This window comes from Prionailurus bengalensis, chromosome C1, assembly GCF_016509475.1.
Source record: "Prionailurus bengalensis isolate Pbe53 chromosome C1, Fcat_Pben_1.1_paternal_pri, whole genome shotgun sequence".
In the NCBI taxonomy this organism is placed as follows: Eukaryota; Metazoa; Chordata; class Mammalia; order Carnivora; family Felidae; genus Prionailurus; species Prionailurus bengalensis.
The window spans coordinates 204,489,841-204,515,729 of NC_057345.1; the positions used below are offsets into that span (position 1 = coordinate 204,489,841).

The 25,889-nt window shown below is 56.0% G+C and overlaps 2 protein-coding genes across 13 annotated transcripts in view; both read left to right on the top strand.

The window, feature by feature from the left end:
* The first annotated feature begins 358 nt into the window (after positions 1-358).
* DES (desmin) lies at positions 359-8,642 on the top strand. Its single transcript, XM_043577909.1, has 9 exons — positions 359-1,041; positions 2,074-2,134; positions 2,254-2,349; positions 2,502-2,663; positions 2,835-2,960; positions 3,374-3,594; positions 5,141-5,184; positions 6,623-6,705; positions 6,921-8,642. The coding sequence occupies exons 1-9, from the start codon at positions 458-460 to the stop codon at positions 6,960-6,962; spliced, it is 1,419 nt and encodes a 472-aa protein (XP_043433844.1). The 5' UTR covers positions 359-457; the 3' UTR covers positions 6,963-8,642.
* Positions 8,643-14,022: 5,380 nt separating this feature from the next.
* The window catches only part of SPEG (striated muscle enriched protein kinase), a 56,568-nt gene continuing 44,701 nt past the window's right edge, over positions 14,023-25,889 (top strand). For 2 of the 12 annotated variants that reach the window (XM_043577915.1, XM_043577920.1), the window contains exons 1-3: positions 14,028-14,643; positions 24,058-24,147; positions 24,231-24,567. In XM_043577915.1, the coding sequence (XP_043433850.1) occupies positions 14,265-14,643; positions 24,058-24,147; positions 24,231-24,567 (806 nt within the window). In that variant the 5' untranslated portion in view covers positions 14,028-14,264. Of the gene's footprint in view, positions 14,644-21,338; positions 21,431-22,483; positions 23,470-24,057; positions 24,148-24,230; positions 24,568-25,889 lie in introns of those variants that run through there. The other 10 variants (XM_043577916.1, XM_043577914.1, XM_043577923.1 and 7 more) reach the window with 10 other exon arrangements.

Sequence of the window (25,889 nt, forward strand, 5' to 3'; positions counted from 1 at the left end):
AAAGGGACACCCTCAAACCAAGTGGAACCCTCTCTCCTACTCTCTCCCCTGACTCCCGTCCCCCTCCCCAGGCACCCAAGGGCTGAAAGAGGCCTGTCAAGGGGTTCTGGACATGCTTGCTGCCCCCGGTGAAAGGGTTGGCAGGCCTGCCCATCTTCTGCCCTCCTAGGTCCTCCAGCCTGTCCCACACCTCTTACGGGCCCCTTCCCACCAGCCGAGGGGCGCAGGCCTCCTGCGGGGGAGCCGGCCTCCCCGCCCCCACGCCAGCGGCCGCCCTTCCTGGCAGGACAGCGGGATCCTGCAGCTGTCAGGGGAGGGGCGGCGGGGGCTGATGTCAGGAGGGATACAAATAGTGCGGACGGCTAAGGGGCCCTATCTCCCCTCGACGCATCCACTCTCCGGCCGGCCGCCGCCCGCCGCCTCCTCCGTGCCGCCCAGCCTCGCCCGCGCCGTCACCATGAGCCAGGCCTACTCGTCCAGCCAGCTCACGTCCTCCTACCACCGCAGGTTCGGTGGGGCCTCGGGCTTCCCGCTCGGCTCCCCGCTGAGCTCTCCGGTGTTCCCGCGCGGGAGCTTCGGCACCAAGGGCTCCTCGAGCTCGGTGACGTCCCGCGTGTACCAGGTGTCGCGCACGTCGGGCGGGGCCGGGGGCCTGGGGTCGCTGCGGGCCAGCCGGCTGGGGACGGCCCGCGTGCCCTCCTCCTCCTCCTACGGCGCGGGCGAGCTGCTGGACTTCTCGCTGGCCGACGCCGTGAACCAGGAGTTCCTGACCACGCGCACCAACGAGAAGGTGGAGCTGCAGGAACTCAACGACCGCTTCGCCAACTACATCGAGAAGGTGCGCTTCCTGGAGCAGCAGAACGCGGCGCTCGCCGCCGAGGTGAACCGGCTCAAGGGCCGCGAGCCGACCCGGGTGGCCGAGATCTACGAGGAGGAGCTGCGGGAGCTGCGGCGCCAGGTGGAGGTGCTCACCAACCAGCGCGCCCGCGTCGACGTCGAGCGCGACAATTTGCTGGACGACCTGCAGCGGCTCAAGGCCAAGTGAGGTCCCGGCGCTCCCCGAACCCCTTCTCCATGGGCTGGGCGCGGGAGGCGAGGCCTGGGGGCTGGGGCGCAGCCGTCAGCACCTGCCTGCCCCCAGGGCGCCAGGGACTCCTCTCCTCCCCACTCTGGGGAGAGAGCCATCTACGGCGTCCTGGCGTCCTCCGAGGAGAGATGGACCGCAGGTCTCTCCCTCGTGCTCCCACTCTGCAAAGGAGGAGTTTTCTTGGGGACCTCCTGGGGGTGCAAATGGGAGACCTGGGCCCTGTGGACAGCCTCCTTAAGAGCATCTTAAGATGCTGGGGTGGTGTTGACGGGGGACAGGCAGAGGAGTGGAGGGAGGAGGTCGGGGTTCAGTCAGAGGGAGAGGAGAGGTTGATAGGAGACAAGGAGGATGGGGCCGGCTGGGACAGGCAGGGGCTGGGGAATCCAAGTGGTAGCTCTCGGCTCATCTGTAAGGGGGCCCAGGGGAAGTGGGTAGACAGCAGATCTTGGTCCTTGTCCCTAGCTGAGGCTGTGCCATTTCACAGAGGGAATGGATAAGCTAGAGGAAAAGGGGAGGAGCTAGCTGCAGCCCCCAGAAAACCTGGAGGACTTGGTGGTGGGCTTCATCAGGCTTCCCATCTGAAAAGGGAACAAGAACAGAGCAAGTGTTAGTAGGTCCTGCTTCTGACAGCTTAAGTGAGCAGAATCACTGTCCTGCCACTGGGACACAGACAATAATTGAGTGCCTACATGGGCCAGGCTGGGGCTGGGAACCAGGAACATAGCAGTGGATAAAATAGACACAGTTTCTAATCCCAGGGAGGTCACAATCTGGTGGGGACATAGACTTCCGGGGTGTGGCTCTGGGGAAGAAGTTGGACCACTTCCTGTCCCCTCCCTGGGTGGGCGGGGCCTCTTGTCTCTACCCTCTAGCCAGGCCTCCTGACACTGTGGGAGCCCCACTCCCTGGGCAGCCCCCACCCAGGCATCTCCACGGCCAGTTTTATGCCCACCAACTGTCACTTTCTGTCTGTCTGTTCTGGCCAGGCTGCAAGAGGAGATTCAGTTGAAAGAAGAAGCAGAGAACAATTTGGCTGCCTTCCGAGCGGTGAGCCCTCTTTGGTCCCCCAGTAGAGCCTTACCCTTCTCACCCCATGTGACCCCTGGTCTCCCTCTGCCCTGCCTGGGTTATCAGTGACCCTGTCCCTCTTGCTTGATCACTCCCAGGACGTGGATGCCGCTACTCTAGCTCGAATTGACCTGGAGCGCAGGATTGAATCTCTCAACGAGGAAATTGCGTTCCTTAAGAAAGTGCATGAGGAGGTATGCCCTCAGCCTTCATCTTCAGGGTCTTTAGACCCCAGTGAGGGAAGCTGGAAGGGATGGGGGGCAGTGCAAGCCTCTGGGAACGGGGCTGTGAGGGTGCTGTGTGGGTGGGTCTTGGTAAAGCACTGAAACCCAGCTGCACCCTGCAGGAGATCCGAGAGCTACAGGCCCAACTTCAGGAACAACAAGTACAAGTAGAGATGGACATGTCCAAGCCAGACCTCACTGCTGCCCTCAGGGACATCCGGGCTCAGTATGAGACCATTGCAGCTAAGAACATCTCAGAAGCTGAGGAATGGTACAAGTCAAAGGTGGGTAACCTGGCCCAGGCGCCCTGGCTCCTCTGTCCCCCTCCATCCCTGTTTAGAGATGCTTCCTCTGCTCTGTCCATGGGGAGGAGGGTGAGCCAGGTCTCCACGCTCCCTTGTCCCTTGCCATCCCTACCTGCATTCTCCTTTTCTCATGCCCCGCCCTACCCTTAGGTGTCCGACCTGACCCAGGCAGCCAACAAGAATAACGATGCGCTGCGCCAGGCCAAGCAGGAGATGATGGAGTACCGACACCAGATCCAGTCCTACACCTGTGAAATTGATGCCCTCAAGGGCACTGTGAGTCCCTGCCCACCTTGCCCAGCCCGATCCTTCAGGCCTACAGCTCACACTCTCCCTCTGTGACCTTGGTTCCCATCACATACCCTTTCTGGGCCTCTGTCTCTTTATATCTACCACAGGGATGAAAACAGATGGGTGGATTCTCAGCTGGACTCTCAGGAATTATGGGGCTCCTAGGTGGGGGTGGAGAGGGTGAACATTGATGCTTCCTTTTATCACTTCTGTTCTCTGGGTTTCTACATAAGACTTCACTTGAGTTCAGGGTCCCCTAGCTCAGAAGGGTTTTCCAACTCCTGGACCTGACCATCTGAGGTTGCCTCCTAGCTCTGAGGCTGTGTCTCTCCCCATCCCGGGTCACTAGTGCCCACCCCTCCATGCCTGTTCTTGACCTGGGTGTCCCTCTCCTGCAGAACGATTCCCTAATGAGGCAGATGCGGGAGCTGGAAGACCGCTTTGCTAGTGAGGCCAGTGGCTACCAGGACAACATTGCACGTCTGGAAGAAGAGATCAGACACCTCAAGGATGAGATGGCCCGCCACCTGCGCGAGTACCAGGACCTGCTCAATGTCAAGATGGCCCTAGATGTGGAGATCGCCACCTACCGGAAGCTGCTGGAGGGCGAGGAAAGCCGGTGAGGGGCGAGGCCGGGGTTGGTGGTGGGGTTCTGGGGAGTGCTGAGGCGCCCATTCCTGCCCTGGGAGGGGGGCTCAGGATCACCTTAGCAAGATCTGGAAATAATTTTGTACACGAGGCCACCACACCACTAATTGTGGAGAATTAACTAAGGCCACCTGGGTAAAGGTGATTTAATTAATAGCTTTTATAAAAAGAGAAACATAAGTATTCCCTCATCCACCTTCAGAATTAAGAACCAGCAGCATAAAACCATGTTCAGCAACGAGTAATAAAATATTACTGCCAGTCAAGGGGGAGTTGAAAGCAGAGTAGGGGATGATGAGGAAGGTAAAGGAGGGGCCAATAGAGACAAGCAGAGAGCCTTGGACACAGGCTAAGAAGAAGAGTGCAAGACTCGTGCACTGAGGGTGTACAAGTGCACACACACACACACACACACGTACACACACACATACACATGCTCGGAGGATAAGACAGCATGACATGCTCAGAGCAACTTAACCTCTAGATACCGAAAATGACATGCGACTAGAAGGCAATGTGAGGGAAATTTCTGGGGTGATGGAAATGCCATACATCTTTTTTTAATGTTTGTTTATTTATTCATTTTTGAGAGAAAGGGGGGGGAGAGAGGGCATACGTGGGAGAGGGGCAGAGAGGGCAGGAGAGAGAGAATCCCGAGTTGGCTCACAGAGCTCGATCTCATGAACCATGAGATCGTGACCTGAGCTGAAATGACGAGTTGGGTGCTTAACCGACTGAGCCACCCAGGCGCCCTAGAAATGCTGTATATGTTGATTTAGACTGGTAGTTACATGGATGTAGACATTGATCAAAACTTGCTGACTTGTATACTAAGCAACTGTGCATTTCCCTGCATGTAAACCTAACCTCAATTTAAAACAGGTCAATTGCTCAAAAAAAAAAAAAAAAATGATGCCTATTGATACCCATGAGAATGATATGATATCTAAGGTTTTAAAAAATCAGCAGACATGTTTAGATAGACTGCACATAGAGAGATTTCAGATTTCATAGAATTACATGTACCTATAATGACCTTTTAAGGTGGCTCAAGTTGCATTCTCAAATGTTGCATTCTCCCAGCACTAGGCATAAATGGGGATGGCATTTACGCTGGCACTTGCCCTCCCGTGGGTGGGCTGGAGGTTCCCAGCCTGGCTGGAGGGTGGGCATACATGATGGATGTTGCCCACAGCTGCTATCGATAACCCTGCAGTGCCTGAAGAAGGAAATCCTGGTGAACTGGAAAGGGCAGTGGGGTTGGGAGTACTGATGTGAGGCCAGCAAGTCAGGGATGGAATGAGTGATCCTTCCAGAAGGAACAGTTCCTGGGATAGCTGCAGTTGACCTTTGACCCCATGCCCTTAGTAGCATGAAGGTGGGAGTGTTAAGGTCAATGAGACAGGGACAGCTGACAATGGTCTTTAGAGGGGGCCTGGGCAAGCTTTGGTGGGGGGGTGTCACAGGGAGAGATGGAGGGCCCTAACCCTTTGGGGGCTTGGTCTCTCCCCTTTCAGGATCAACATCCCCATCCAGACCTTCTCTGCTCTCAACTTCCGAGGTGAGTGCCTGTTGGTCAGTGGATGCTGGGTGGCAGGGGCAGGCGCCCGGCATGGGCACTGCCCGAGGCCAGCCAGGAAGGGAAGATGGAGCCGTGGGGACAGGGCTGGGGTCTGGGAAAGAGAAAGGGGGCTGCTGCAGGTGGGCGGGGGAAGTTAGGGAGAGGCACCGTCTGACAGCAAGATGTTCCCAATATACCCAAACTCTGAAGGTACCAGGGGTGTCCTTGGGGGTCTGGCAGCAGAAGCATCTAGAACCATACACCCTGGGCTACAAGGCACCCCCCAGCCAGTGTCTGTTTGGCAAATTGCCAAGCATCCCCTACCACTCCCACTCCCACCCCCGGCTCCTTGTTGAACACCTCCAGTTTGCTGGAGCAAGATGTTGGATGCATGTTTACAAAAAATGGAGCCAAACCTTAGCAAAGCCAAACAATTAAAAGAACGAGCTCCTAGGGCATTCTGCCATTCTGACATTAGTAATATGCAGATCGAGTGGCTTTCCAGCCCCAGAGAGCAGAAAAATGCGCTTCAATGATACATTAGGAAAGCAAGTCGGAGTCCTTGGCAGGATCGCCTTTCCTAGATCAAACCTTTTATATCTTCGACGTTCATTTCCATCGGGAAAAATACATGCCGTGCCCCACCGAGTTACAACGTTCATCACAGGCTGGTTGCTCGCTAAGGAGATTCATGAACACCAAACTCAGAATACTCAGGACCTAAATTTGACCTGCCCTGTAAAACTCAGAACCTCTTTTTTCAGTTGGTAGTTTATGCAGACACCCGAGCGTAAGCCTTGCAACTGAAACTACTTAATGCTTTTTCAAACCAATGGTTCTGTGGCCATGACAGTGCAAGTATCATTGTTACTGTTTCACAGTGAAGACACTGGGGCGTAGAGGGGCAAGTGACTGGCCACCAGCACGATGAATCAGTAGCTGACTTCTCTGTCTGTCTCTTTCATTAAGACACAGTTTACTCATCTGGAGTCTGAAAGGGGGCTGGGTGCCATGAGGTCCTCCAAAAGAGTGTCTTGACGCTGGGGTTGGGGTTCTTTCCGGGTACAAATTCATGCAGGGCTGTGTTGGAACCCAGTGGTAGAGAGGGAGCAAAGAGGTGTGTGAAGAATGGGAATGTTGGGTGGTCTGGGGCCTCAGGGGCCCCCCACCCTTCTAAATCAGCCCATGGCTGGAGCACATCTGTTGGCTTCTGAGCCCTTCCCGGCCATGGGATTGGCCCCAGTGTCTGCAGAGCCCGCTGCTGGATGCTGGGCTCAAGGACAGGTTATGAAGTCTTGCTGAAGAAGTAACAGGCCCATCTTGAAGGGGGAGGAGACTTCTGGGCTCCATCCCATGGAACCAGGGATGAACTTCTAGTCCCTGGAGTGGCCCAGGCCTGGACTTGGTCAGGCTGATTATGTGGTTGGATCTATTACAGAAACAAGCCCTGAGCAAAGGGGTTCTGAGGTCCATACCAAGAAGACAGTGATGATCAAGACCATCGAGACCCGGGATGGGGAGGTGAGCCATCTGCCTGGTCCCCTTACCCATGGAGGGGGGGCTATGGGGTATGTCTGGGAGGTTGTCAGCCAGGTGCCTTCCACCAACTGTGCTGGTTCAAGCCTCTACCTGGAAGGAGAGGGGGTCCTGCTGCACTGGAGTTGGGGGGCAACCCAGGACTGGGGCTCCATTCTCCTGCCAGCACTGGTTTGCACTGGGCTTCTCTTCTTCCCCAGGTCGTCAGTGAGGCCACACAGCAGCAACATGAGGTGCTCTAAAGCCAGAGACCCCTCTGCCATCAGAGACCATCCTCGCCCCTGTCCTCACTGCCTCCTGAAGCCAGCCTCCTTCCATCCCAGGTCACCACACCCAGCCACAGTGCTCCCCTCACAGCCTCTGACCACTGCTCACCGACCACTGCTCATGGCCCCTACAGGGGACATGGCTCACCCCTGCCCAGGCACAGGCAGCCCCAGCTGTGTGAGTCCTGGATGTTGGAGATGAGTGAGCCTGGCTCCTGGCTGCCCTCAGGGTGTGCTGGGCAGGGCCAGGATGGAGCCAAGGCAGAGCAGTGCCCCTGCCCCTCCTACCTCTGTGACCTCAGGCTCTAGCCTCTGGCTTTGGAGAGGGCTCCAGAGCAGGGTGTTGAGACCCCATGTGATCAGGATGGAACCTATGGACATGCCTACTCCCTACTCCCTAGCCTGGGTCAGAGAGAAAGGGCAGCCTCCCCAACAAGCCGGGCAGGTGACTGGGAGACTAGCCCCTGTGGGAATAGGGGCTTGAAACTGACCCCATGGCCCCTTCCTTTCCCACAGTGGGCTTAGAAAGCAGGGGCTGCAAGAGGGAACCCCCGAAGGTGCCAGATGTGGGAGCAGGAGATTCAGAAAGAGAGAGGGTGGGCGAGATGCTGGAGAGGAGAGGAGAGGAGAGAGGCAGAGAGCGGTCTCAGGCAGGGGGAGGGGTGCCCCCCTCCATACCTGCCCCTCCCCTGCAGCAGGGGCTCTGGACAGAAACAATAAAAAGGAAGCACAAGCCTAGCATGTCCTGGCTGTGTTGACTGCCTGGTTGCCTCTGGGGGCCCCCAGGGCCCTGTCGCACGCCCCTTGAGATGGATTGTGCGCTGCCCTCCTGCCCAGTCAGACTGTCCCCCAGGGCCTGTCACCCCTACTGTTCCCAGAACTTCCCAGCCTTGCTGTGTGCATGTAGTGAGTGGTGGAGGGGGGTTGGGCAGGAGACTTTTTAAAGGGACCCTTGAATACCTCCTGTTAGGCCCCAATTCCTGAGCTGCTGCCTTTGGGCCCCCTACCCCACTTCGAGATGATCAGGGCCCCAGGGACACCACCTGCTGCTCTTCCTGAAGGACACAGACCAGCCCTGAAGTAGAACTCCCCTATTCCCTTCCCCAAAGAAGTTCACAGCCTCCTCCCATTAAACCTGCCTGAGCACCTTCGATGAACAAGGGCTGATTCAGGAACAAAAACAATGTTAAGAAAAATGGAAAGCTTTATCTTGTACTTGGAGAAGAAGTCTCAACATTCTAAAGATGTCAATTCATCCTACATTAATTTATAATTTCAATGCAATGCAATCTCAGTGAAAATACCAAAGGGAAATTTGGGGACAATTTGGTAAGCATAGGAGAGGGGAGTGTAGGACATATGAAAAAGCATTAGGAAGTCCTAGAATAAAATATTAACACAGATGTGTTAAAGGTTTCTGTGGGAGAATATATAGGCTTAGGGGTCATTGGGCAGCCATTGGGGCAGGAGTGAAGCCTGTCTCTTTTTATTCCTTCCAAAAAATTCCAGATGGACCTAAGATTTAGGAAGCCTGATGGATCCGTATAGGCCTCAACCTTCAAGTTAGTCCTCACAGATTTAAGAGATTACTCTTTATAAGAGAGGAGAAGAGGATAGAGATCACAAATGTGGTAAACTCAGGCACAGTCTGTAAGGGAAAAAAAAAAAAAAAAAACCTAATAGGGTTTTAGTCTTAAGGTCTCTAGGCTGACTCTCCTAACTGGCTTTTTCCAGAAACTTCCAGAGCCTTTCTGGTGTCTCTATCATTCTTCTTCTCCTTGGATGCCACCCTCCCTCATGAGTTGCCCCTTCCCTCTGGGTTGTGTAGCCCCTCCCTATAAGAAGGCTCCATTCTCTGTCTTTGCCCTGGGAGCACCGTGGGCACACCCAGGTCCCCACCCTCTGTCACTGGTGACTCATGGTCATTTCTTTCCCCCCACTGATCTAGTGGGATGAACCCTGCGGACCCCAGAACTACCCCAATCAACCCGTAGTGAAATTCCAAATGAAGTCAGGAGTAGCGTTTACAGTGTCCCCATCCTGGGATACAGGAGGAGGGATGGGTGAGGGGCTTCTCATTCCTGAGCCTGGTGGGGGCCCTGGAGTCTGAATTAGTTTCTCTGTGAGAGACATGCTTGGGTGAGGCTAGGCTCAGGTGGATAAGAGGTAGTTGTGTGTATCTGTGAGTGATTTCAGGAGCCTCTCAGCAATTTCTTCTTTCCCCTAAGTGAGTATGTTCACTCATCTACCCCACAAAGGCTAAAGGGACACGTAGGTCAGGGGAGGTCTTAGAGGCATCCCTACCCTCCAAAAAAAGGGTAGGTGTAGACTAGTCACTAAAGTGGAGAGAGTCTAGGCATCTTCGACTCTTATAGTCAGACCCCAAGTCCCTGAGGCAGTGACCCCCACAATACAGGAGTCCCCTCCCCAGCCTCGCCCCAGCACCTTGATGAGCGGTCGTCAAGCTCTGCTTGAATATCTCTGGTGTCAGAGAACATACTACCTGCATGGTGACCCCTTCTAGCTGGGATAGCTCTGCAAGTCAGAAAGTCCTCCTCCTTGGCACACTTCTGTCTCCGGTAACTACTACCCACTTGTCCTCAGAGAAGAGAGAAGTCCAGACCCACCCTGTGTCCCCAGCGGGGAAGCATTCTCTGAGCAGAGCCTTCCTGGGCCTAGAAGTCCTCTGGTTCAGGGCGCCTGCCTGGCTCAGTCGGTAGATCGTCTGACTCTTGATCTTGGGGTTGTGAGTTCGAGTCTCACGTTGGGTGCAGAGATTACTTGAAAATAAAATCTTTAAAAACAGCAAAAAACCTAAATAGAAATCCTCTGGTTCTAAGTCCTCTGCTTTGCCTATCTCTTTGGGAGTTGGACAGTGATACAGGGACTCTAGGGCAGGGGACATGGATGTGGTGCTCCCAAAGAATGGACAAAACAAGCCCCCCCAAAAAAGATCTGGGTTCCATGTGGTCATATATATGCACCCCATCACCTCTATGGCAAAAAATCTCCCTTTTCCTTGGGGCACTCTGGTATCTTCTCCTGTAAGACTCTGAACATCATGAAATAAGAGAGCCCATGGAGGGCTGACTAGCTTCACATTAGACCCAGGGGACCTGTTCTAGACCAACTCAGACGCCACCTGAGGGGTGAGGTAGGAAGGACTATAAAGACAAATATGTTCCTGGGCCAGGAACTGAGGGCTCAGCGGACACTGTCCTGCCCTCTCTGTCCATTCTGACTACCCTCCTCCTCCCCCTGCCCCTGAGACAGCACCTTCTACCCAATTACGCCTCCATCTCCCTCCTCTCACCTGGTGGCCCAGGACACTTATGCAAATACATCAATGGCCTCCGGTCCAGCACCTGAATGTCAGCTAACCAAGGTGGGGGGGCGGTTCATCATTTTCCTCACCACTGTTCCCCTGGTGCCTGGGAGAGTGCTTGCTTGCTCCATAGAAGGTGTTCATTAAATATTTAAGTACTTGTTGAATGAATACCCACCGAGCACTTTTATTTACATTTCTCTAAATTAAATATTTACTGGGAAGGCTGATGGCCCCCACTTCATTCACTGATCCAACCAACATTTATTGACCTTTTGCTGTGTGCCAGGCACATGGTGCATCCTTACGTTCCAGAGGAAACTCCCCACGGCCCAGAGAGGTGGGGTGAACTGGCAAGGTCACACAGCATCTCCACGGCACAGGAGGACCAGGCTCCAGGCTCCTTGGCCTCCGGAGTCCAGATCTCTTTCCATGACACCATAGGCTTGTGATCGCAAGGCAAGGCAGACTGGCAGCACACACCCAGCCCGGCGCCAGGCCGCAGAGCACTATGGGGCCCATTCTGAGGGACAGATGAGTGCCTTGTAGCCAGCTGCTCCGGGTGGTGGGCCTGGCCAGAACCTGCTGGCCTCTGACCGGCACGGCTAGTACGGGCTCCTCCAGGAGAGGGCACCAGTGACTCACACGGGCCTGTGCCCTCCCTACGGGGCCCACACACCCCTGAGCACACATCAATGAATGCCCCCCCTTATGGACCTTCTGCCAGGAGATACACAAGCCATGTTCCAGGCCCTGCGCCAGGCCCTGTTAAATAGTTAATATTCATTTTAATATTTAATATAATAATTTAAAGCCATCACAACAACCTAAGTCAGATCATGTAATTCCTCAGCTCAAAATCCTCCGAGATGACTTCCCGTTTTCGCTAAGAATAAAAGTGCCATGGCCTACGAGGTGCTTGCTGTCTGGCCCCTGCTACCCAACTGACCTCATGTCCCTCTACCCTCCCTACCACTCCCTCCAGCCCCACTGGCCCCTGGCTCTGCTTGGAGCCTACCAGGCACGCTCCCCCCTCTGCCAGAAGCAGTCCTATTCAGATATCCACACCTTTTGTTTCCTCACTCCTTTAAGATTGGCTCAATTATTCCCAGTGAGCCTCCAACCACCCTATTCGAAAGTTCAAGCCCCACCACGCTCCCATCTCCCTTGCCCTGCTCCATTTCCCCCGCAGGGCAGGAATCCTTGTCTTTTTTGTCCACTGCTATATCCCTACTGCCTAGGACAGTGCCAAGCACAGAATAGGAACTCAAGAATGTTTGTTGAATGAACGAATAAATCCTGAGTTGGGCTACCCCATTTTATAGATGAAGAAACTAAACCTCTATGACATTAAGTGACTTACTCAAGACCACACAGTTCATTTATTCAACCAACTGACCAACCAACCAACCACCCAGTCAACATTTACAGACCACCTAACTGCATGCATTCTGAGCGAGTTGTTGAGGTCTAGTGCTAGGTGGCTTTGGATTTACTGGGTTTTTTTTTTTTTTCAACATTTATTTATTTTTGGGACAGAGAGAGACAGAGCATGAACGGGGGAGGGGCAGAGAGAGAGGGAGACAGAATCAGAAACAGGCTCCAGGCTCTGAGCCATCAGCCCAGAGCCTGACGCGGGGCTCGAACTCATGGACCGTGAGATCGTGACCTGGCTGAAGTCGGACACTTAACCGACTGCGCCACCCAGGCGCCCCTCTTTTGTTTTTTTAATGTTTATTTTTGAGAGAGAGAGAGGGAGAGAGCACTCAAGATGGGGAGCGGCAGAGAGAGAGAGGGAGGCTCCAGGCTCTGAGCTGGCAGCACAGAGCCTGACGCAGGGCTCGAACTATGAACCGTGAGATCATGACCTGAGCTGAAGTGGGACGCTTAACCGACTGAGCCACCCAGGCGTCCCTCTAGTTCTTTGTTCTTGATGTTCCATCTGCTTGTGAAGCCTCCCGCCCCGCCCCCCCCACTTTTATCTTTTTAGAATTACATTCATGTTTAATACTTCATTATCAATGGCTTCCAGGGATCGGCGGAGGGGATGTGGTTGAGCACAAAAGGGATATTCAGGCAAATATTTAGGGTGATGTTCTGTATGGTCCTGAGGTAGAGGATGCACAATTCTGTGCATTCGTCAAAACCCAAAGAACTGAACAGCACAAAGAGTAAGCTCTAATGCATGCAAACAACAAAGAAATTTCATTCCTCAAGGCTCTTAATCCCTGTGGACATAATTCAGTGCTTAAATTGTCTCTTCTGTACCCTCTGCATTCACATGCACAAGCACACTTTGACTTTGGTCTTCCCGAGTGAGGGTGGGGGGTGAGGTGACATTGAGAGTAACTTTCTGCATCTCAGAATGACTCAGGGCTCCTCCTCGGGCTCCTCTCTGCCCTCCCAGGCTTCACTCCTCGAGGCTCAAGTTCAGGCCTGGGTCTGTCACCTGAACTTTTGTTTAACTTTTTATTTCAAGATAACTGTAGATTCACATGAGATTCTAAGAAACAATACAGAAAGATACTTCACTTGGCGATCCCCAATGGCTCCGTGTTGCATAACTACAGTACAATGTCACAACCAGGAAATTGCCACCCACTTTCTTGACATTTTACCAGTGTTCCATGCACTCATTAGTGTGTGTGTGTGTGCACGCAATTTTATCACATATGTAGATTCATGTGGCTACCACCAGTCAGCATATGAACTGTTCCGTTGCAAAAGTCTCACTTGAACTTTTAAGACCGTAACGTCCCATCTTGATGTTTGTCAAAGTGCAACCCTTAGATGCATCTGAGTCACCTGGGCCACTTGTTAAATGTGCAGATTCCTGGACCCTCCCAGCACCCCCGATGCACCTTGGTCTCTGGGGGTGGGGACTGAGAGTCTGTACTTTCAACAGGTGCCATACTTTGAGAACCACGCTGTAACTGACCTCCAGCTCTCCCATCAACTCCGACTCACCCTGAGCACCATGGCTGCCAAGAGGGATCCTTCTAAAACACAGCTCTGACCATGTTATCCTGCTGTGTAACACCCTGTAGCAGCGCCCCACTGCCATCAGGATACAGACCTTGCAAGCAAAACCTCCACTCACCCCACCCCACTGCAGTTCAATGTCTCCAAACTCCTCTGACTCTTAGAACATGTCATCTACTTTCAGCTTGCTCTGATTTAGGTCATGCTGTTCCCTCTGCCTGGAACATCCTTCCACCCTTCTCTGCCTGTTGCAACCCCTATTCAACTACCCATTTTTAACAGATGAGGACTTGGGGGTTGAGAGAGCTTCAGTACCAGCCCGCAAGTTAGGGCAGGACCAGCTGGGAGCCTGAATCCACTGACTCCCTGTTCCTGGGCTTACTGTTCACCAGGCTGGCATGGAGGCTGGGGGTGGCCACTGGTCCTTCTTCCTGGCTGTCTACTCACCTCCGCTGCGGCCTGCTTCCCCATCTGCCTCTTAGACATGTCATCCAGGACCTCCTCTCCCTCTCCCCCAGCTGGGAATCAGCAGCACCAGGGGAGGGTGGAAGGAAGGGCAATGTGATGAGCCCAGAGGTAATCGGACTCCAGACTCCTGAGTGGGCCGGGGGGCGGTGCACCATGGGGGATGGGGCCTGGAACCAGTCATCAGGGCCCCCATTTAAGCTGGTGTTGGAGATAGGGGCTCCTGGAGAGAGGGAAGGGGCAGCCTGGAGTCCAAGTCCCCTCCTCTGCTGCCCCCTCCCTCCACTGCTCCCTCGCAACCCGAGCCGGGGGGCCTAAAAATAGCCCCCGAGGCGCAACCGGCCGGCCGCCCTGGTGACCTTCTGGGTAACACAGGCCGAAGGCGGGCGGGCGGCAGGAAGGCAGGGCGCCGGCCCCCCAGGACTCGTCTCCCAGGGCACCATCCCCCGGGTGCCCCCCGTGGCCGTCCGGTTCCAGCGTTCTCCCCAGCCCAGCTCGCAGAGGCCATGCAGAAAGCCCGGGGCACGCGAGGCGGGGACGCGGGCATGAGGGCACCCCCCAGCCCCGGGGTGCCCCCGAAGCGAGCCAAGGTGGGGGCCGGCGGAGGGGCGGCGGCCGGGGCGCCGGTCTTCCTGCGGCCCCTGAAGGACGCGGCGGTGTTGGCAGGCAGCGACGTGCGGCTGCGGGTGGCGGTGAGCGGGACGCCCCAGCCCAGCCTCAGCTGGTTCCGGGACGGGCAGCCCCTGCCCCCACAGGCCCCTGAGCCCAGCTGCCTGTGGCTGCGGAGCTGCAGGGCGCAGGACGCCGGCGTGTACAGCTGCAGGGCCCAGAACGAGCGGGGCCAGGCCTCCTGTGAGGCTGTCCTCACGGTGCTGGAGGTCGGAGGTAATGGGGAGGCGGGGGTGCCCGGTGGGGAGGGGTGCTCGGAGCCGGACAAGGACTGCCAGGCAACGTGGGGAGGTCCCGGTGCACCCAGGTCTCTTCCCAGGTGCTCGGGCTTCTTAGCTGTGCTGACCCAGAAGTGCCCATCAAGAGGAAAGTGTGTGCTGGGGGGAAAGGGGTGTCAGAGTAGAGAGGTTTCCCCCACAGGAAGGTCAGAGGTCAAGGGTCAGCATTTGCTAAGCAAAACCTGAGCCCCACTCAGGCCTCTCTGGGACTTCCATAGTGAAAGCCCTCCTAGTTTCCAGTAAAGAGAGTCCTCCTGGGGAAAAATCGTCTTCATCAGCTCAGATAACTTAGACCTGGGACCCCTGACAGGTGTGCACATGTCTGAAAGAGGGGCGGGCTCCCCAGGTCCCACTGCGATGTGAAGGGATGGGTCAGAGCTCCTCACAGTCCGTTGCTGGGGAGGGTTGGTGTAACGGGCACCAGGCTAGTTAGAAGAAGCCAGTGGGTAGACAATTATGAACAGAGTACAGAGCATCAGAGAGTGAAGCTAGGTCTGGGGGCTCCCGGTGTGCAGGGAGGAGGGTGCTTGAGAATCCACATGCAAGGGTGTGCACGTGCATGTGCGTGTGTACCTATGCGGGCCGTGGAGGGGTCTGGTGGCACAAGCAGTTGAGGGATGGGGGTTTGTGGAATTGGGATGGAAAGCCAATCGGCCATGTATGTCTACCTGAGGTTCAGAGGGTGTGGAAAGAGGATGCTCAGGCCTGTGCTTGGGCCCCTGCCCATGTGGGGGTAGAGTGCCAGGCTCGTGTGTGAAGGGACAGATGTCGATCTGAGGCAGAAGGGAGGGGACCGAGATTGGGCCTGGTCCTCAGGGTCCTGCTGGGGCTGGTGTGGGGGGCAGGCCAGGGCGGACTCTCCCGGGGTCAGTGTCTGGGTTTCCTTAACTTTCTCAGCCCCTAAGCCAGCCAGTTCTTCTCTGCAGACAGAACCAGAATCCTGGGGAAGTAGGCTGGAGTTGGGGAGATGGCAAAGATCGTGGGGATCACTGATCACTGAGTGTGTCCCAGGCATCTTCAACAGGGAATTCTCATTCCAGCTGGGTGGTGTTGTGTAGGGGTGCACCCTTGGGTAGACACAAGGAGGAGGCACAAGGATGGGGGACCTCGGTAGCTGACTCTGAGTTACAGCGTGTCGGAAGATGGAGCAGGGGCTCAACCTCCCTCTGTCAGCATCCCCCCTCTCTCCTGCGTGCCACCCTGCTCACCCCCACCGTCTTCAACAACTGGTTCCTCTGACTTCCTGTGGCCAAGCCTGGGACAGAGAGGGTCAAGGCTGGCTTCTCTTGATTAGCCTTGTACTTGGCCAGGCGCAGAAGTCAGGGAAGAAGACGATCCTGGTAGTGCTCTGAACTGGGGGAGGATTGGAGTCCTTGGGGATCTGGTCCCCTTGGGGCAAAGGGGACCGAAAACAGAACATAAACCGAAGTGCATGATAGATAGGTTGGTGAGAATACAGTCTGGGGGAGAGAGATTTTAGGGAGGGGAAAGGAAGCACTGAGGAGTGCCATATTTGTTTCAAGTTGAAATGACCACAGAGAACAGTAGCTCCAAATACTTCCTTTTGTAGGCGAGGACACTGTAGTCCAGAGTGGAGAAAGATCTGCCAGAAAAATATTGCTAGTTATAGCCACCCCAGAACTAAGAGCCCATTCCTCCTGGTTTCCACCTTGGGGGCTTTTTACCACTCAAGGAGTTCTGGAGGTAGGAGAGAGAAAGAGAAAGGGAGGGCAGCTGTCCATTGTATGGGGAGTAGCCCAGACCTTCTCTTTCAGAGGAGAGCCTTCTAGCCTGCTCTGGTTCCCCAGAGTGGGGAGAATGACAGGGTGCTAGAGCCCTCCTGCAAGATGTGTTTCCTCAGTCCCTCTGTAAACTGGGTAGCATGGTTGGCAGGGCTGAATGCTGGCGGGGCGTATCTAGATAGAGGCCAGGAGGATGGTCTCCAGGCTGCGCTGGTGGAACAGCACGTTTGAGAGGCGTGGGCTAGGAAAGGACCCTAGGTGCCCCGGGGACTGGACTTGGGGCCTTTTGACAGTTATGTTAAAACAAAAAGGAGTGGGCTGCAGCAAGTCATAAGTCACATTTGAGAGCTTTTTCCTACGGGCAAAATCTTTACCCCAAGACCAGTCTTATTATTTATTTATTTATGTATTTATTTATTTATTTATTTATTTATGAGAGAGAGGCAGAGGGAGAGAGAGAGAATCTTAAGCTGGCTCCCTGCTCAGCACAGAGCTCCCTGCAGGGCTCGACCTCACAACGCTGAGATCATGACCTGAGCCGAAATCAAGAGTCAGACCCTCAACCTACTGAGCCACCCAGGCGCCCCTACCCTAAGACCAGTCTTATAATTATTATCAGTTGGTAATTATTCTTGGTGGTAATCTGTAATGTTATGAAGAGCTCCACAGTACTGCATGGCAGGTGACACATTATCATATCTGTTGATATATAATTGAAGTCCCATAGCAATCCTGGGGGAGCTGGTGGAGAGGATTAAATGTCATGTCTTATACAGATAGAAGGTGGCTCAGCTGGATTTTGGGGGGGATCTGATTCGCTGCGAAGAACTAGGTGCTTAATTAACTACTATGCCCCTTTCACATGATTTGGGGGAGGGCAGGGCTTTGCTTGGTGGTGGTGGGGGACTGACTGCATGAGTCTGGCTTCCTCCTCCTCCTATTGCCCAGTCCCCTCCACCCCACCCCTGCCCCCTGCCCCCCACCCCCACTGCCAGTCCCTGCAGTTACAGGTCTTGGTCAGAGGCAGCTGGGCCAGCAGCTCAGCATTGCTCAGACTTACTCATGGAAAACTTTTCTTGGTGGGGATCGACAGCAGGAGGACTTCAGGGTTCTCGAGGAAGCCAAGCCAGGACCTGGCTGCAGAAGAAGGAGGCAGTTTCCTGGCTGGGATTGCTGTCTGGCTCCGGAAGACAGGGTGATGCTAAGGCTCCTGGCACTCCTCCTGAGATGTTAGCTCAAGCATGGAGGCATATTGGCATGGCTTGGGGAGACTGAGGCCTTAAGAAGACAAGTGGGCCACAGGCTGGAGAGTTTGGAGGATGGGACACAAGAGAGTGGGATTTGGGGTGTAGAAATGAGGAAAGACCAGGAATAGTGAAGATGGCAGACATGCAGGCTACCTGTAGAATCCTTAGCATGTGTACAGAACCCTCTATCATTCCATTATTTGATCTTCTAAGCCTAGATTACTGTTGTGATGGTTACACATACAAGAAAACTGGCGTTCCAAGAGGGAATTGACTCAAGGTCACATGCCTAAGAGAGGTGTCAGAGCCAGATCTGAAAGCCAGGTCTTTGGGTTCAGGTCCACGTTGCCTGTCCTCAGGAAGAGAAGCGTGGGAAGACTAAAGGCAAGGATCTATCATCACTAACCATCCTTCTCCCAACCATATCCCCAAAGCCATCTTCTGGCCCGTAGCTGGTCCAAGATAGGTGGGCATTCTCTTTCATGACTGGGTTGTGGAGCTATGTGCCAATCAAGTGACCAGAACAAGCACCACCCTCGAAGCTTGGGACATGTGTGGTTGGAGGTGGAGGCTTAAAGGGCAAGGGGTAAGGAGGACAAGGCACAGCCGAGAGAGGGGGCAAGCTGACAGTGCTTACCCTGTTAGTTGCATGTTGTGTAGCTGGAGTCTGGAAGACTCTGGTTTCAATCAGAAGGGCCAAAGGTCAACATATAGGAGTGGACCATGCTGGGACTTGAGAGCATGGAGAGGAGAGGTAGAGACAGGGAGAGAGGGCTTGTTCAGCAAGGAAAAGGTGGGAATACACCAGAACCTGTGTTGAGGAATATTCTGCAGTACTCTTTTTCACCAGGAATTTGGAATGTCTGGATGAAAAGCCAGGAGGAGACTAGTATGGAGTTGGGAATGGGTGGGGAGAGTGTCGCCATCCATTCATGCCCAGGCCTCATCAGGTAGGGGAGGAGGAGCCAGAGTGGCAGCAGTGAGGAGCCCTGGGATAAAAGAGAGACAGGAGCAGAGAAGCCCCAAAGTAGCCAAAGCCCATGCAGGAGAACTTTCCTGAAGCCAGGGAAGGCTCTCCTGGGAAGATCCTGAGTGGAACTTGAAATGGCCATTGCTCCAGCTATTTCTTAGGAAAGGGTCTGGGTCTGGACAGAGGAGGGAGGAGGGCTCGATGAATGAGCTGTTCCAGGAAGCTTTACCATCCCTATCCGCACCATCCCCAGCTCTGCCCTCCCCTCTCATTTTATCGAGTGTCTACTGTGGGCCAGGCACTGTTTCAGGTGCTTGGGCTACACGAGAGGAGGGGAAACCCCCAAGTTCCTGTCCTAGAGATTACATCCTAGTGAGGGGAGACAGACGATATGCAATCAACACAATAAATAAGCAAAAATATTATAGTATGTCAGAAATGCAGAGCAGGGTAAGCAAAAGGAGGGAAGGAAGAAATTGGACCTTCCAGGAAGGAAAGAGAAGAGGCAAGGAGGAGGGGAGTGGGTGCATCTGGCTCTGAGGAGGGTCCGTGTGAGAGATCGGGCATGGCATGATGAGCTGGGCTTTCTTTGGAAGGGGAAATGCTAGCAGTGTGGGAATTGGAAGTCTGGGTTTGGGGAAATGACAAAGGGGCACACCTGTCCAGCCATGGAGGGGAAAATGGGGCAATCTAGGGCCAGCTGGGGGTGGCCCACCCTGCAAGCCTATCGCAGGCCAGCCCTGTGGGGGTGAGCAGTGCAGACCCAGAACAGGAACACAGAATCCCACAGGCCTGTCCTCGGCCCAGCTGTCCCGTCACTCACGCCCGCTGTCCATTGGTTATTTTTGCTATGGAATGTGCCAGCCCCTCGGATTCTCCTGGGGAACAGGGGCTCAAGTTACCCCCTCTCCTCACTCAGCTTCCCCATCTGTGAGTGGGTGTGTTTGGGGGTGGGCAGGGAAAGCGCCTGTGGGTGTCCAGGGTGCTCTGACTGGAACCGATATGGACGCACACGTGTATGCTCTGAGTGTACATCCCCATGCACATGCCTGTACATGCAACATTTGCCTTTGAGGTTCTGGGAAACAGGACCACCTGTGTGCACCCAGAATGTACAAGACATGACTTTAAACTAAAAAAAAAAAAAAAAGGTCCATAAATTCAAATAACTTCAGAAGCCCAGTAGAAATTGATAACAGAGAGGTATTGTCATCAGGGGCTGAACTTGAAGGTCCATGCCCCACCTAAAATAAGAGTGCAGGCTAAACAAAACTCATCAGTTGGCTGTGTATTTATTTTGGACCCCTGTTTTAAAGAAATAAAGTTAGGGAACATACTGACTTATTAGCATGTGAGGCTTTATTGCATAGTGGTCAATAACTCGGTCACAGTGCTTGGGTTAGAATCCTGGCTCCCCCGGTGATTGGCTGTGTGACCTTGGGCAAATAACCTCTCTCTGCCTCAGTCCTGCCTCTCATTGTAAAGCTTAAATGAATTGATTCATGTAAAAGTGCTTAGCACAATGCTCAGTACATACTAAGCATGCAGTAATTGTTAATGAAGATGACTTTGTAGTCACAGCTCAGAAGCCAGGAATGGCACTACTTGTGTATGCTGGGGTGGGGATTTGGATCTAGAGGACAGGGTGACACAGAACCTGTATGGCTTTGGCTAAGTGATAGGACTTCTCTGAGCCTTAGTCACTTGTCAGTTAAATGGAGCCTGTTAAATGTCCATAAGGGGTTGTTGTCAATGAGGTAACATTTATAAAGTGCCTGGCACTTAGTAAATGCTTAAGAAACTTAGTTATAATGATTGCTGGGTGGGGGGAAGGAAGGGTTGAGTTTTGTGTAGGCAGAGTGTGCATGGTTCTGAATGGGAGAAGGACAAAGGAAGCCTGGGAGTACACTCACCTATGAATGAGAAAATGGGTCCTATTTGTGAATAATAGTATCTCTGGGCACCTTAGCGTGTGTGTGTGTGTGTGTGTGTGTGTGTGTGTGTATGCGCCACGGGGTAGGGACAGAGTACCTACCATCAAGAGACTCTAGGGTCCTCTCTGGCTCTCCTGAGGAGCCAGAGGGTTTTTAGTCTCGGTCCATGGCAGCACGGAGCCCCCACCCACCAGGACTTTTACCCAGTGTGCGACCTAGACGCCCCCGCCCGGCGCTGTGGCCCTGCGGCGTGTTCCCGCGGTGACGAGTTCGGTACTGCCTGGCACAGTGGAGTGTGCGCATGTTTGTGGAGTGAGCAAGTCGAGATGCGGCTGACCTTCCAGAGCGGCCCCGCGGGACGCGAGTGGGGGTGGCGTGGAGACCGCGTCGGGCTGCCAATGAGAGGGTGGCCCGAACTCTCATAGGGGCCGCTGCACCCCATTCTGTGCCTCAGTTTCCCCATGTGCCCAGGGCCCGGGAGGCAGGTGCGGGGCGGGGGTGACCGGAGGCAGGTGAGCGCCGCCCCGGAGGTCGCAGGGGAGCAGGCCTGGGAAGGGGCGCCAGGTGGGGTGCAGGCTGGCGGGGGAGGGGCGGGCTCTGGACGCCGCCGCCGCCGCCGCCGCTGCCGCCGCCGCCTTCCCCCCGCCCGGGCTCCAGCGGCCCCGCGGCTCCTTCCGCCACCGCCACCGGCGCCGGCTCCCGCCCGCTCCCCCGCTCGCCCCCGGCCCCGCCTCCGACTCCGCCCCGCCCCCGCCCGTCCCCTCCTCGCCCGGCCGCCGGCGCGGCCCCCTCCCCCGCCATGAAGAAGCTGTGGGTGAAGAAGCGTTTCCAGGTGAGGGCTCCGGGGGCGGGCGGCGCCGGGAGGGGCGGGCAGGGCTGGGCGCCCCAAGGGAGGGCGGGTCACCGCGGCCGGGCCCCGGGGGAGGGGGCGCCGGGGCCGCGCCCGCCCCACCCAGCGGCCCAGGGCCGCGGCCGGGCGCGCTGTGGGGGGCTCCCCAGACTGCGTGCCGCGCGCGCCGGCCCCTCCCCGTGCCGAAGGGCAGACCCCCAGTTGCCCGCAATCCCCGCGACCCCCCGGGAAGGCCCCCGCCGCAGTTCGGCGTGGAGCACCCACTGGCTTCTTTGCCACCCCGTCCCCTCTCGCCTCGGTCCAACCCCGGCCCCCCGCCTCGGCTTTCCCCAGCCCCCCCACTCTGGAGCCTTCCATCTTCCCGAGCTCCTGGAAGCAACGCACAGGGATCCGCGCCGAGCGCAATAAATTCCCTAAGCCCTGCCCTGTCCTCCGCGTACCCGGGCCTCCTTCCTGCATTCGTGAGGCTCCGGCCCTTGGGGGACCTTGCCTTCTGCTCCCCCATCACCCTCCCCGCCCGCTTGACACCTATTTCAGGTATCTGTCCTCACCCACCTACCCCCCCAAGCAGGAATCTGTGCCCTCGTCCCTCCATCTCCCAGTCATCCAAGCACCCCCCCCCCCCTTTATTCCTTCACCTCAGTCAGCTTCCTATTTTATCCCCTAGCTTCTATCTCGGGGGGGGGGGGTTGTCGCTCAGGTCCCCAGTCCTGTGAGCCTCTGTCAGAGTCCCAGCATTTGACCCACAGCTTTGCTGTCCTCTCTCTCCTTCCTCCTCTGCTCCTCCCCAGAGCCAAGCTGGGTAGCCAGCCTGGAGCTCCTGCTGGGAGGGCTGAAAGGCTGGGAAGAGTGGAAACATTCCCTACTGGGGAAGCTGGCTGCCCTAAGTCTCTGTGCATTACCCCCCACCCCCACCCCCGCCCCACCCCAGCCCCTGGACCGAGTTTCTGTTTAATATAGAGGTTTCGATGGGAAGTAAGGGACATCAGGAGTGAGCCTTCCCCTCAACAATTCATTCTGGCTTTTCTCTTTCAGAAAACCGGCCACTCCCGCCGGGCCTTTGGCCGACTCACCCATGGTGCGTGGACCATGGGCTCCTTGCTCTAGCCCATGCCCACTCCTTTTCTTGGTCCATGTCCCTTCATGAGGCACCCAGGCCCGGAAGACAGCCCATGAGATGTGGGATCCCCCAGTACACATCCATACCCACTCAAGGAGGTGCCCCGTACCCTCTGAGAGAGAACCTAACAATGGCGGGGGAGGGGGGGACTCACTAGCACACCCCAACATGGGCCTGGGCTCAGGGTTCTCCATCTGTGGGGCCAAGTGGTGATGAGCTCACTGCCATGCTTTGACAACCAGCACGTGGCTCCTGCTTGTCATAGCACTCATAGAGAAACTGAGGCACAGAACCTGATAGAACCTGGGAAAGTTAAAAATATGCCCAGGAAACTTTGCTTCTCGCCTAACCACTGGGCATTGTTGAGGACCACTCAGAAGTAGAAGAGAGGGATCAGGAAGAGGGTAGCTGTCACATCATGATGCAGAACAGGTGGGGAGATTGGTTTGCAAGGAAGGGTCAAAGCACAGCGCAAGTATTTTAAGGAGGGTGGGCCTAACCCCTAATGGGGGGCCTGGGTCTGTGACTGGGCTCAACACCAGCAGATGTATGTGTGTACATGTGTGTGCGTGGCCAGTGGCAGCACCAGTGAGAGTGCCAAGGGTACAGAATTGCTGGGGTAGTTGGAATAACCAGTCTAAACAGGTGTGCTCCCCAGCTGGGCACAGTGGGAGCCTGCAGGCAGTCAGGATGAGAGATGCTTTGCCCATTCCAGGTGCCTCCCTCCCCCTCCCCCATCCCCACAGGGCATTTCTGGGCACTGGGTACCCTCATGCCCCCTCTGTCCTGCCTACCCACCACGCCCTACACCACAAACGCTCTGATAACAGTCTGTCCATGTCTCTCTCCTGCTGCTCCTATGGAAGCGAAGTTTTCCGCTCCTGCAGAAAGCAAAGTTACGGTAGGAAACTGGCTCCTGCCCTAGCCCTCCACTCCCCTCTCCCTGCCCGATCCTGGCCTCTCCTCACCCTGCCTCAGCTGCACCCTGATGTGTTCCGGCGGCTGGCTTGGGGTGGAGGACAGGCTGGCCCTGCGGTTGGTCAAGTGCCCTGACAGTACGACTCTGAGGTGACTCCCCTTTGTTCCTGGAGTATTGGAACCCACACTTTAGAGCCTTGGAACCTAGGATCTTGTTGTTTGGGGGCTGCACAGGAACCTAAGCTATCACTGACCAGGGAGGAGGGGAGGGCTGAGACCCTGGTAATCCATTAAGTGGCTGGGAGGGGGGATGGTAGGTGGCTTTGAGAGCACTACCAGGGAGGCAGGGGTGAGTAGCCAGGGGCACAGAGGTGAAGCCACGGGACTGGCCTGAGCAGCCCAGGAAGGGCAGGGGCATGTGGGGGAGCAAAAGAGGGGAGAAGATAGGTGTGGAAGCCGTGCTGGTGGTAAGATGGAGCCTGCTGGGTGGGGGGGAGGCGGGAGGAGACACAGGGAAGAGTTGGAGTCAGAGGGAGGAGGGCCCTGCCCACACAGACCCCTTCTTCTCCAGACTCGGAGACGGGCGAGGATGACATCAGCGATGTGCAGGGGACCCAGCGCCTGGAGCTTCGGGATGACGGGGACTTCAGCACCCCCACGGGTGAGCTATCTGGGCTGCTCTAAGAGCAGGCAGGCGGGCTTCCTACAAGAGGTGCCCGGGCTTCACCGTGCTCCTTTCTCTAGGGGGCTCCGACACCCTGGTGGGCACCTCCCTGGACACACCCCCGACCTCCGTGACAGGCACCTCAGAGGAGCAAGTGAGCTGGTGGGGCAGCGGGCAGACGGTCTTGGAGCAGGAAGCGGGCAGCAGGGGTGGCACCCGCCGCCTCCCGGGCAGCCCAAGGCAAGCACAGGCAACCGGGGCCGGGCCACGGCACCTGGGGGTGGAGCCGCTGGTACGGGCGTCTCGAGCTAATCTGGTGGGCGCAAGCTGGGGGTCAGAGGATAGCCTTTCGGTGGCCAGTGACCTGTATGGCAGCGCATTCAGTCTGTACAGAGGACGGGCGCTCTCGATTCACGTGTAAGTAATGGCCTCACCCAGGCCTGCACTGTTCCACCTCACCATGCTGTCCTGCACTGCCCCTCACCACCCCGTCAGCCTTCATCCCCACCTCCCCTGCACCATCCATCCCTCTGTGCACTTCTCCACCGCCCCTGCTTCCACCCTGGCCCCAGCTACCTACTCTGTCCTCCCACACTTTCCGTCTCCCTCCTGTGCCGTCACCACCCACAGCCTCCTGTTCCCACTGGCCCTGGCTTCCCCCTGCCATCGCCATGGTCTCGTGGACCCCTCTGTCCCTTCCTCGTCCCCTCCAAGATCTCCACTTTCCCAGGGGCCCTCTCTCACCTCGCCCATTCAGGCTCCAGTTGTCCCCCAGATTCCCCCCCCCCAGGGCCCCCTCCGTGCCTGCTGTCTCAGCAGCTGCTGCCTTTTCTTCTCTCTGCACATTCCTGTTCCCATGTGGGCCTTTTTCTGGGAGGAACGGAACCTTTCCGCAAGGCAGCTCCCGAGAGAGCAGGAGAGCAAGGGAGCAAGAGCACAGCCGGGAGAGAGAAGAGAGTGAGGTGGTCAGGGAGTAGATGGGGCCAGGGGCCTGGGAAGGCAGGAGGATGTGGGGTGTGTGGGAGGCAGGGGTGGGCAGGGAGGGATGGAGTCAGGGGGCTGGGGTGGAGGTAGAGGGCTGAGTGATGGAGGCTAGGAGCATGTGATGACCTGGTGGGAAATGCCTGTCGGGGGGGGGGGGGGCGTGGGAGGGATGAAGGTTGTCGTGGCAGGGGGTGGCAAGGAGCGGAGGTGTTTGGAGTGAGGCATTGGAGCCATTTTTAGAGATTTGGGGGCTGGCAGATACAGGAGGGAGTGCTATAGTAGAAGAGGGGAGTGGCTGATGGTAGAGGTATTGGGGGACATTTGGGGAGCTGAGAGGGGCCTAACTTGTGATGGGTATGAGTGTGTGGGGGAGGGACCATCATGGAGGAGGAAGAAGGAGCCTGGTGGAGGGAGGCTGTTTTGAAGGTGGTTGGAATGGCTAGCGGTAGGCAGGGGAGAGGTCTGGGGCAGGGGAGGCTCCCTTGCTTTATCTGGTTGGCATTAACCAGGCACTCCTGGGCCCTGGACTCGCTTTTTCCTTCCCTGCCTTCCTTTGCCAGGCCTCAGCCTAAGCCTGGAGTTGCTATGGCAACTTCAGAGGAACCCATTTCCTTAGCGGTGTCTGTGGTACAGAGGCTGGCCTGGAGCTCAGAACTGCCAGCAAGAGGCCTCCTCTGCTGTCCCCGTTTTCTTTCCAATGCCTTACCCAGTTCCCAGAGGCCATTCATCAGGGACTCTGCTCTCTGCTGTCCCTT

What these genes read in the sequence shown, in the direction of transcription:
- DES (XM_043577909.1), top strand. Translation starts at nt 458, where the DNA reads ATGAGCCAGGCCTACTCGTCCAGCCAGCTCACGTCCTCCTACCACCGC. An exon ending in ATTTGGCTGCCTTCCGAGCG is followed by an intron (nt 2,135 to 2,253) that starts GTGAGCCCTCTT and finishes GATCACTCCCAG; the next exon opens with GACGTGGATGCCGCTACTCT. An exon ending in CTCTGCTCTCAACTTCCGAG is followed by an intron (nt 5,185 to 6,622) that starts GTGAGTGCCTGT and finishes GATCTATTACAG; the next exon opens with AAACAAGCCCTGAGCAAAGG.